The sequence below is a fragment of the Littorina saxatilis genome, linkage group LG11 (genome assembly GCF_037325665.1).
Source record: "Littorina saxatilis isolate snail1 linkage group LG11, US_GU_Lsax_2.0, whole genome shotgun sequence".
Lineage (NCBI taxonomy): Eukaryota > Metazoa > Mollusca > Gastropoda > Littorinimorpha > Littorinidae > Littorina > Littorina saxatilis.
The window spans coordinates 29,455,595-29,465,943 of record NC_090255.1 but is presented as its reverse complement, the minus strand read 5'-3'; the positions used below and the strand labels follow the sequence as shown (position 1 = coordinate 29,465,943).

The window sequence follows — 10,349 nt, the reverse complement described above, 5'->3', positions numbered from 1 at the left end:
AAACAAAACAACTAACATCAACGCTGTTTCGTAGCGTCTCAGCAACCACAAGAGGAATAATAATCATGGCAGTTCATCGTCATAAATATCCATCCTACAGCGTCCATCTTTTGTCAGTCCTTTTCTGCTCACTGCGAACTGTCTACCATAAGCGGGTCCTGTAAAATCTGTTTCCAAAGTTTCATTTTGATTTTCGTTTTTATATTTAGTCAAGTTTTGACTAAATATTTTAACATCGAGGGGGAATCGAAACGAGGGTCGTGGTGTATGTGCGTGCGTGTGTGTGTGTGTGTGTGCGTGTGTGTGTGTGTGTAGAGCGATTCAGACTAAACTACTGGACCGATCTTTATGAAATTTGACATGAGAGTTCCTGGGTATGAAATCCCCATACATTTTTTTTTCATTTTTTTGATAAATGTCTTTGATGACGTCATATCCGGCTTTTCGTGAAAGTTGAGGCGGCACTGTCACGCCCTCATTTTTCAACCAAATTGGTTGAAATTTTGGTCAAGTAATCTTCGACGAAGTCCGGGGTTCGGTATTGCATTTCAGCTTGGTGGCTTAAAAATTAATTAATGACTTTGGTCATTAAAAATCTGAAAATTGTAAAAAAAAATAAAAATTTATAAAACGATCCAAATTTACGTTCATCTTATTCTCCATCATTTACTGATTCCAAAAACATATAAATATGTTATATTCGGATTAAAAACAAGCTCTGAAAATTAAATATATAAAAATTATTATCAAAATTTTTTTTTCGAAATCAATTTAAAAACACTTTCATCTTATTCCTTGTCGGTTCCTGATTCCAAAAATATATAGATATGATATGTTTGGATTAAAAACACGCTCAGAAAGTTAAAACGAAGAGAGGTACAGAAAAGCGTGCTATCCTTCTCAGCGCAACGAATACCCCGCTCTTCTTGTCAATTCCACGGGCACTGCCTTTGCCACGGGCGGTGGAGTGACGATGCTTCGAGTATACGGTCTTGCTGCGTTGCGTTGCGTTCAGTTTCATTCTGTGAGTTCGACAGCTACTTGACTAAATATTGTATTTTCGCCTTACGCGACTTGTTATACTTTATCATCCCCAGTGCTGGGATTCGCGGCTCTCTTCCTCCAATCAGAAAGCTCGCAGCAACAAGTGTCGCGCCTCTGCTATGTGCGTGTTTAGGTTTAATCAGCAACCCGCACTTCTGACAGAATGACCGGGGTATTTGGGGTACCACGGCGGTGCAACATTGACCCCACCCCCTCCTCTCTCTGGCACTGTTTATACACCACAACCTGCGACGATCCCTTCTTAACTGCGAGTTGTACACGTCGTAGACGATGGGGCTTATGCAAAACTTGACGAGACAGGATCGAGAGAATACGACAAATGCGTCCTCTTGTTGAATGAGTTCTGACGAGATTCAGAAGGTTACTTCCGTAAAGGGTTGTGCCCAAAAACAAGACGAAAATAAACTAATTTAAAGACATCGTGGCACTGGACTGATCCTCTGCTCCAGACTCTCGGAGTCTCGTAGAGCGTCTCCGGGATCTGTTGACGAACGAGTTTATAGATGAGAGCTGGAGGATTACTTTTATGGTATGGTTGTCTCTAGAATTGAAAACAAAAAACCTACTAAAAAACACGGTTCGAGGACAGATCTCTCGCTCCAGTCTCGGCGACTCGTACAGCATCAGGGACCGGTTAGCGAACGAGTTTTGTCGATAGGTGGAGGATCTCTTTCATGATATTGACTGCCGTTGTCGCTACAATTCAACAGCGACCACAAAAACAAACAAAACAAAAATAAAAAAAATCAGACTCAGCGTCCGGGACCGGGTAGCGAACGTAGTGTAATTGTTGCTCCAATTCAACAGCGACCACCAGACCAAAAAAACAAGTCGCGTAAGGCGAAAATACAATATTTAGTCAAGTAGCTGTCGAACTCACAGAATGAAACTGAACGCAATGCCATTTTTCAGCAAGACCGTATACTCGTAGCATCGTCAGTCCACCGCTCATGGCAAAGGCAGTGAAATTGACAAGAAGAGCGGGGTAGTAGTTGCGCTAAGAAGGATAGCACGCTTTTCTGTACCTCTCTTTGTTTTAACTTTCTGAGCGTGTTTTTAATCCAAACATATCATATCTATATGGTTTTGGAATCAGGAACCGACAAGGAATAAGATGAAAGTGTTTTTAAATTGATTTCGACAATTTAATTTTGATAATAATTTTTATATATTTAATTTTCAGAGCTTATTTTTAATCCGAATATAACATATTTATATGTTTTTGGAATCAGCAAATGATGGAGAATAAGATAAACGTAAATTTGGATCGTTTTATAAATTTTTATTTTTTTTTACAATTTTCAGAGTTTTAATGACCAAAGTCATTAATTAATATTTAAGCCACCAAGCTGAAATGTAATACCGAAGTTTGGGCTTCGTCGAAGATTACTTGACCAAAATTTCAACCAATTTGGTTGAAAAATGAGGGCGTGACAGTGCCGCCTCAACTTTCACGAAAAGCCGGATATGACGTCATCAAAGACATTTATCAAAAAAATGAAAAAAACGTTCGGGGATTTCATACCCAGGAACTCTCATGTCAAATTTCATAAAGATCGGTCCAGTAGTTTAGTCTGAATCGCTCTACACACACACACACACACACAGACACACACACGCACATACACCACGACCCTCGTTTCGATTCCCCCTCGATGTTAAAATATTTAGTCAAAACTTGACTAAATATAATGAATATAAAAATCACGGCTCGAGACTGATCTTGCGTTCCAGTCTCGGCGTTGGCTTGTACAGCGTCCGGGACCAGGTAGCGAACGAGTTTTGTCGAGAGTTGGAGGATCACTATCATGATATCGAGTACTGTTGTTGCTACAATTCAACAGCGTCCACACACATAATCAGGAGAAACAAATTCACGACTCAGGACTGATCTTGCGTCTCGGCGTCTCGCAGAGCGTCTTGGACCAGTTGGCGAACGAGTTTTGTGGAGAGTTTGAGGATCACTTTCATGATATAGAGTGTCGTTGTTGCCACAATTCAACAGCGTCCACTAAAAAAAAAAAAAAAAAAAAAAAAAAACCAAACAATCACGGCTCAGGACTTAACTCGCGTTCCAGTCTCGGCGTTGGATCGTAGAGCGTCCGGGACCGGATAGCGAACGCTTTTTGTGGAGAGTTGGGCGTCACTTTCATGATATAGAATGTCGTTGTTGCTACAATTCAACAGCGAAAAAAATAATAAAAATCATGGCTCTGCGACCGGGACCGGGTAGAGAACAAGTTTTGTCGAGAGTTGGAGGAACATTTTCATGATTATAGAGTGTCGTTGTTGCTACAATTCACCAGCGACCACTACAAAAAAACAAATCAAGGCTCGGGACTGATCTTGCGCTCCAGCCTTGGAGTGGGCTCGAACAGCGTCCGGGACCGGTTGGCAAACGAGTTTTGGCGAGAGTTGGACTGGGCCACGTTGGGCCCCCCTCCTCCGCCGCTGCCACTCCTACGGCACAACCTCCACCACAGCCTCCGACACTCTTCCCTGAACTGCGAGTTGCACAGGCCGTACACGATGGGGTTGGTGCAGTTGTTGACGATGTAGGACCGGATGAAGATGCTGACTGCCACCTCCTCTTTGGACGACAGGCCCAGGTAGAAGGCCGGACCGCGGTGCTGGCGGATGATGGAGATGATGAGAAAGGGGAAGAAACTCGTGATGTACACCACGGTGATGCAGAACATGGTCAGCGTGGCGCGGTGGGGGCGAAGCTTCTTGCACCGGAAGGAAATGCTCTGCACAAGACATATATATGGCACGTTAGGCGTTTACAGCGTTAGGCGTATTTTAATACATGAGGTGTAAAATATAAAAGATAAGATATGATGTAAGTTACAATACACCACTGTGATCAAAAACACTGTGAGCGTGGCGCGGTGGGGGCGAAGCTTCTTGCACCGGAAGGAAATGCTCTGCACAAGACATATATATGGCACGTGAGGCGTTTACAGCGTTAGGCGTAATACATGAGGTGTAAAATATAAAAGATAAGATATGATGTAAGTTACAATACACCACTGTGATCAAAAACACTGTGAGCGTGGCGCGGTGGGGGCGAAGCTTCTTGCACCGGAAGGAAATGCTCTGCACAAGACATATATATGGCACGTGAGGCGTTTACAGCGTTAGGCGTAATACATGAGGTGTAAAATATAAAAGATAAGATATGATGTAAGTTACAATACACCACTGTGATCAAAAACACTGTGAGCGTGGCGCGGTGGGGGCGAAGCTTCTTGCACCGGAAGGAAATGCTCTGCACAAGACATATATATGGCACGTGAGGCGTTTACAGCGTTAGGCGTAATACATGAGGTGTAAAATATAAAAGATAAGATATGATGTAAGTTACAATACACCACTGTGATCAAAAACACTGTGAGCGTGGCGCGGTGGGGGCGAAGCTTCTTGCACCGGAAGGAAATGCTCTGCACAAGACATATATATGGCACGTGAGGCGTTTACAGCGTTAGGCGTAATACATGAGGTGTAAAATATAAAAGATAAGATATGATGTAAGTTACAATACACCACTGTGATCAAAAACACTGTGAGCGTGGCGCTGTGAGGGCGAAGCTTCTTGCACCGGAAGGAAATGCTCTGCACAAGACATATATATGGCACGTGAGGCGTTTACAGCGTTAGGCGTAATACATGAGGTGTAAAATATAAAAGATAAGATATGATGTAAGTTACAATACACCACTGTGATCAAAAACACTGTGAGCGTGGCGCGGTGAGGGCGAAGCTTCTTGCACCGGAAGGAAATGCTCTGCACAAGACATATATATGGCACGTTAGGCGTTTACAGCGTTAGGCGTATTTTAATACATGAGGTGTAAAATATAAAAGATAAGATATGATGTAAGTTACAATACACCACTGTGATCAAAAACACTGTGAGCGTGGCGCGGTGAGGGCGAAGCTTCGTGCATCGGAAGGACATGTTCTGCACGAAACATTAGGCGTTCACAGCATTAGGCGTAATACATGAGGTGTAAAATATAAACGATAAGATATGATGTAAGTTACAATACAACACGGTGATCAGGAACACTGAGTGGGCTTTTACTTGTATGACCGTTTTTACCCCACCGTTCAGGCAGCCATACGCCGCTTTCGGGGGAAGCATGCTGGGTATTATCGTGTTTCTACAACCCACTGAACTCTTATATCGATTACAGGATCTTTTCCGTGCGCACTTGCTCTTGTGCTTGCGTGTACTCTGGAAGGAGGGGGGGGGGGGGGATGTTGGTAAGGCACTAGAAGGTCTCCACATAACTTGACCTGGGAGATCGGAAAAGGCCCACCAGGCGCTGCCGGGATTCGAACCCATGACCTTCCGCCTAGGAGGCCGGTGTAACACGACATTTTTACTCCACGAAAAATCTACTACGGAGTAAATATTTCGTACGAAATTCTTACTCCGAGTATACTTTTCGTACGAGAAAAGAACTCCCCAAGTCACGAAAAAATTACTCCCTCCACGAAATTTGTACTCCCCATTTTTTTTTACTTCCAGTAAAAATCTCGTACGCAAAAATGGGATGCGGGCGAAGGGATAATGCCAATAAGTGATCTCGCGCACACGAATGTCGCGCTACCCTCCTTCCACGCCTTCCACCACCAAGACTAACAGGGGACAAGGGAGTAAAAATTTCGTACACCTGGCATGGGAAGTTAAATTGCTCGTGTTGGGGTGAAGTAATTTATTCGTTATTTATTCGTCAGGGGAGTAACATTTTTGTACGAAATGTTTACTCGGAACTCACCTGTCTTGGGGAGTAATTTTCTCGTGCAATGGGGGAGTGCTTTTTTCGTAAAGGGAAATGTTTACTCCGGAGTAAAAATCTCGTGGGAGTAATTTTCTCGTGTTACACCGGCGTGTTATCCACCAGGCCACTGTGTCCGGCAGAGTGTACATGTAAGCGGGAGTTCTAGCCCAGGGGCGGACGAGGGAGGGGGGCACAGGGGGCACGTGCCCCCCCCCCCCCCCTACCCGCCCGAAAAAAAAAAAAAAAAGAAGAAGAAAAAAAAAAGATTTTTCTATGCTGAATCTATGACCATTTCTAAGTTTAAATGGCACCAGATGGCACCATTTTGCTTCTTTGGGCAAAAAAAATTTCCGGGGGGGCATGCCCCCGGACCCCCCTAGCAAATTCGGGCGCTTCGCGCCCATCACATTCACTTTCGATTCAAAGTGCCCCCCCCCTTACAAAGCAACTGATCCGCCCCTGTAGCCCATGAACGCAGACGAAGAAGGAGTAGAAACCAAGAGTGTACCTGCATGTTACAGCCGTGTTGGGACTCGTCTTCAGGCGTCACTGCCCCTTTCTCCCTTTTGGGCGGAGGGCGAGGCGAACTGGACGAGGTGGGCCTGCTGCTGTTCGTGGTCAACCTCTTGTCTCTCTTGCTTCCCCCGGACCCTGACGAGTCCACCCCGTTGCTTCCTAGCACGCAGCCGTTCTTCACCGCCGTGGTTGGGGTTGCGCCGCCGAAAGTTTCCAAGGTGGCGGCCGTGGTTTCCTTGCGCATGCGTGACAGCCTCTTCCGCTTCAAGATGGCGCGGCCGATGAGCGTGTAGAAGACAACGAGGATGAGAGTGCAGAGGAAATTGGCGACGCAGAGGTAGACAAAGAACGCCAGGGAGTACTGCGACATGTCGGCGTGCACTATACACATGAATGCGTTGACGTAGACCGGGGGACTGTCGGGGTCCAGTCTCTTGGGGACCTTCGAATCAAATCAATTCAAAGCAATTCAAACAAATCATGAGATCAAATTAAATCAACTCAAATTCAATCTTCTTCTTCTTCTTCTTCTTCTTCTTCTTCTTCTTCTTCTTCTTCTTCTTCTTCTGCGTTCCCGGCCAAATTAAATAAAATCAAGTATATCATCTCTAACATAAGAAATTACAGCACAAATATGATAAACAAAAGATATAATACCCAAGAAACAAGGCCCTTAGATCCCTTCCAAAGTTATACCATAAATGTCTTCAAATTTGCCAGAAGCGGTCAGATCAATTTGCCAAACGGTCAGATCTTCTTCTTCTTCTTCTTCTTTTTTGTTCATGGGACCCCTACGTTCACTCATGTTTTTAGCACGAGTGGATTTTTACGTGTATGACCGTTTTTACCCCGCCATTCAGGCAGCATACGCCGATTTCGAGGGAGGCATGCTGGGTATTTTCGTGTTTCTATAACCCACCAAATTCTGACATGGATTACTGGATCTTTTCCGTGCGCACTTGGTCTTGTGCTTGCGTGTACACACGAAGGGGGTTAAGTCACTTGCATGTCTGCACATAAGTTCACCTGGGAGATCGGAAAAATCTCCACTCTTAACCCACCAGTCGGCAGCGACCGGGATTCGAACTCACGACGTCTTACCACCACGCCACGTCAAACGGTCAGGTCAATAGAATCTCTTTAACTTTATCATCTCAAATATGAGAAATTAAAGCACAAATCAAATCAAATTAACTGTATCATCTCAAACATGAGACATTACAGAGGTGATGCATACAACAACAAACACACAAATACAACATAATTTGCATATAAAGGTGCTCTAAACAACGAAGTGACTGTGGTAAAATGAACAAAGTTAAAAAAACAAAGGATTACTGTACTCACCGATACAAGAACGACACAAGACGATACGAATTTTCGCTTATGAAAGCTTCATCAGGAAAAACAAGAACACAAAAGACAACAAAAAGCAGACGCAACACGGAACGAACAAGGTTTGAAAGAAAATGGAGGCGATGAAACTACATGAAACACTAAAAAACGGTGCACGACAAATAGATCCAGTCTGGTTTAAGAATCGAAATCTAAACAACGAAGTGACTGTTATAAAGGTGTTGCTCCACTCACAGCATTGTTAGAGCAACGAACTGTCTTTTTGTCGCAGGTGAGGTTATACACAGTCACTCATTAGCAAGATCTAGATCAGCACTTCTCAGGACGTGCGTACGGGTAACGTCATCAAATCTAGTTTTTACGTCACGCGTTTGCCAAGACCTGCAGTCTTGGTGGGAGCAAAACAACGTATGCATTTGGAACATTGGAGAAAAAGTGAGTCACGGGTGACGCAATATCTACACGTACACGTACAGGTCTTTGCTACACGTTTGATCATCTAGAACACTGTATTTACGCAACTATCCCACAAATCTTTCTTTCTTTCTTTATTTGGTGTTTAACGTCGTTTTCAACCACGAAGGTTATATCGCGACGGTTCCCACAAATAACTTCACATATCTTTAGTATTAAAACGAAACTGTTTGTGGTTTGTCAGTTCACATCTCCCGCTAAAATAAAATTAACATTTCCTGTGATCAAGTGTTTGAGCTGTGTGCGGTATGCCAAAAATTATAAATTATGTTTTAACATTTTCTTACGTGATCAATTACAATGTCTGGACGAAAAAAAAACCAAGAGAGAAAGAATGCTCGCTCTCGTCGATACTACTAGATTTCCATGTCGGCTTTGGATGTAATTAGTTCGTATGTGGGACCCGATTGGGTACTTCCGCCTCGTTTACTTTTTTAAAATTTTTTTACAGTCCTGCGCAAAACTGCCAGGAAAATGATAGAAATTAATTCGTCGCAAAATTGTAGTGCTCGACTCCTTAGAAGAAAGTCATTGAAACATGTCCATTTCCTACATGCCTGAAGCGTGGCTAAAAGCCCAGGGGATCCGACAGGAATAGGGGAGCTTCACTGTCCCTTTAAGAAGCAACAGATAAATTCACATACAATTGACACTACCCACCTTGAGGTTGATCCTGCCGTAGATGAAGAGCGCGGGCCACGACACCGTCAGCCCTATCATCAGCCCTATCCCGCAGGCGATCTTTGCGCGGCGGGCCGACATCGCACTCCGGTAAGGGTGGCAGATGCGGATGTAGCGGTCCACGGCTATGGCCAAGAAGATGGCCGAGGTGGCGTTGTTCATGACATAGGTCGTGAAGCGGGAGACCTTGCACAGCCCATCGCTGTAGAAGTTGTAGAAGTTACTCATGATGGTGAGCTCGGTGGGGATGGTGATGAGGCAGTTCATCAGGTCGATGACTGCCAGAGAGAAGAGGAAGACTTTGGTGGACGAGGGCTGCCACCGCCAGCCGTAGATGTAGATGGCCAGAGGGTTGCCCACCAGTCCTAGAATCATCAGACACACCGTGACGAGGATGGCGGGGAGGAGCAGGTTCGCTTTCTGGTCGTTGATGGCTCGCAGCAACTGGTCTTCGTCTTCTGACTGGTTGAGACTGAGGCCGGAAGTGACGTTCTCTGGGGAATCGTTGGTGGCTCCCACGCTGAATGCCATGGCGGTGAGTTCTGGTTCCCTCTGCTGAGACAGAGAATGTTGGGCGAAATGTCAACACATTGCTGTTTGTGTCTGTCTTTCTCACTCTTGTTCTCAATCTCACTATCTCTCTTACTCTCACTATCTCTCTTACTCTCTCTATCTCTCTTACTCTCACTATCTCTCTTACTCTCACTATCTCTCTTACTCTCACTATCTCTCTTACTCTCACTATCTCTCTTACTCTCACTATCTCTCTTACTCTCACTATCTCTCTTACTCTCACTATCTCTCTTACTCTCACTATCTCTCTTACTCTCACTATCTCTCTTACTCTCACTATCTCTCTTACTCTCACTATCTCTCTTACTCTCACTATCTCTCTTACTCTCACTATCTCTCTTACTCTCTCTCCCCCCCCTCTCTCTCTCTCTCTCTCTCTCTCTCTCTCTCTCTCTCTCTCTCTCTCTCTCTCTCTCTCTCTCTCTCTCTCTCTCTCTCTCTCTCTCTCTCTCTCTCTCTCTCTCTCTGTGATCGCGAAAGAAACCACCAACGGTTCATCGTCCAGAGTCATTCATCAGACATTTTTTTCCTTAAACCTTAATCACCATCAGAAGCAGATAATGAATGTCGTAAACATGGAGTCTTCACTTACAGAATCGGATGTATCTTTGAAATGTGAACCCGAGGTGTTACCGAGGTTTATCAATATTTAAAGCTAAGGCCCCCCCCAAAAAATTGTCTGTTTCTGGTAACATGGCTAAAAAAAATAGGGTCGGTAGGTAGGGATTTTTTTTTAATTTTTTTTTTTTTTTTACCCCAAATGTAGACCAATAAAACTAACTTTAAAAACTGCGCAAAGAGACTGGATTCACTATACATAGAGACAAGACACTCAACACATTTACAAATCGTCAGCGGACTTTCGTTTTCACACGTTTTTGTTGTTCATTTTCT

The 10,349-nt window shown here is 44.2% G+C and overlaps 1 protein-coding gene across 1 annotated transcript; it reads right to left on the bottom strand.

Moving 5' to 3' along the window:
- Positions 1 to 400: 400 nt before the first annotated feature.
- LOC138980217 (gastrin/cholecystokinin type B receptor-like) lies at positions 401 to 9,511 on the bottom strand. The gene is made up of 3 exons (XM_070353056.1): positions 8,862 to 9,511; positions 6,364 to 6,813; positions 401 to 3,815 (listed from the first exon to the last, which is right to left on the bottom strand). Exons 1-3 carry the CDS (start codon positions 9,411 to 9,413, stop codon positions 3,393 to 3,395), a joined length of 1,425 nt encoding a protein of 474 aa, XP_070209157.1. The 5' UTR covers positions 9,414 to 9,511; the 3' UTR covers positions 401 to 3,392.
- Between the last annotated feature and the right edge of the window lie 838 nt (positions 9,512 to 10,349).

Excerpts from the sequence above, each read along its gene's own strand:
- LOC138980217 (XM_070353056.1), bottom strand. The coding sequence starts at position 9,413 with ATGGCATTCAGCGTGGGAGCCACCAACGATTCCCCAGAGAACGTCACT. Across the intron at positions 6,814-8,861 it reads ACGGCAGGATCAACCTCAAG|GTCCCCAAGAGACTGGACCC; the intron begins GTGGGTAGTGTC and ends TTTGATTCGAAG. Across the intron at positions 3,816-6,363 it reads AACACGGCTGTAACATGCAG|AGCATTTCCTTCCGGTGCAA; the intron begins GTACACTCTTGG and ends TGTCTTGTGCAG.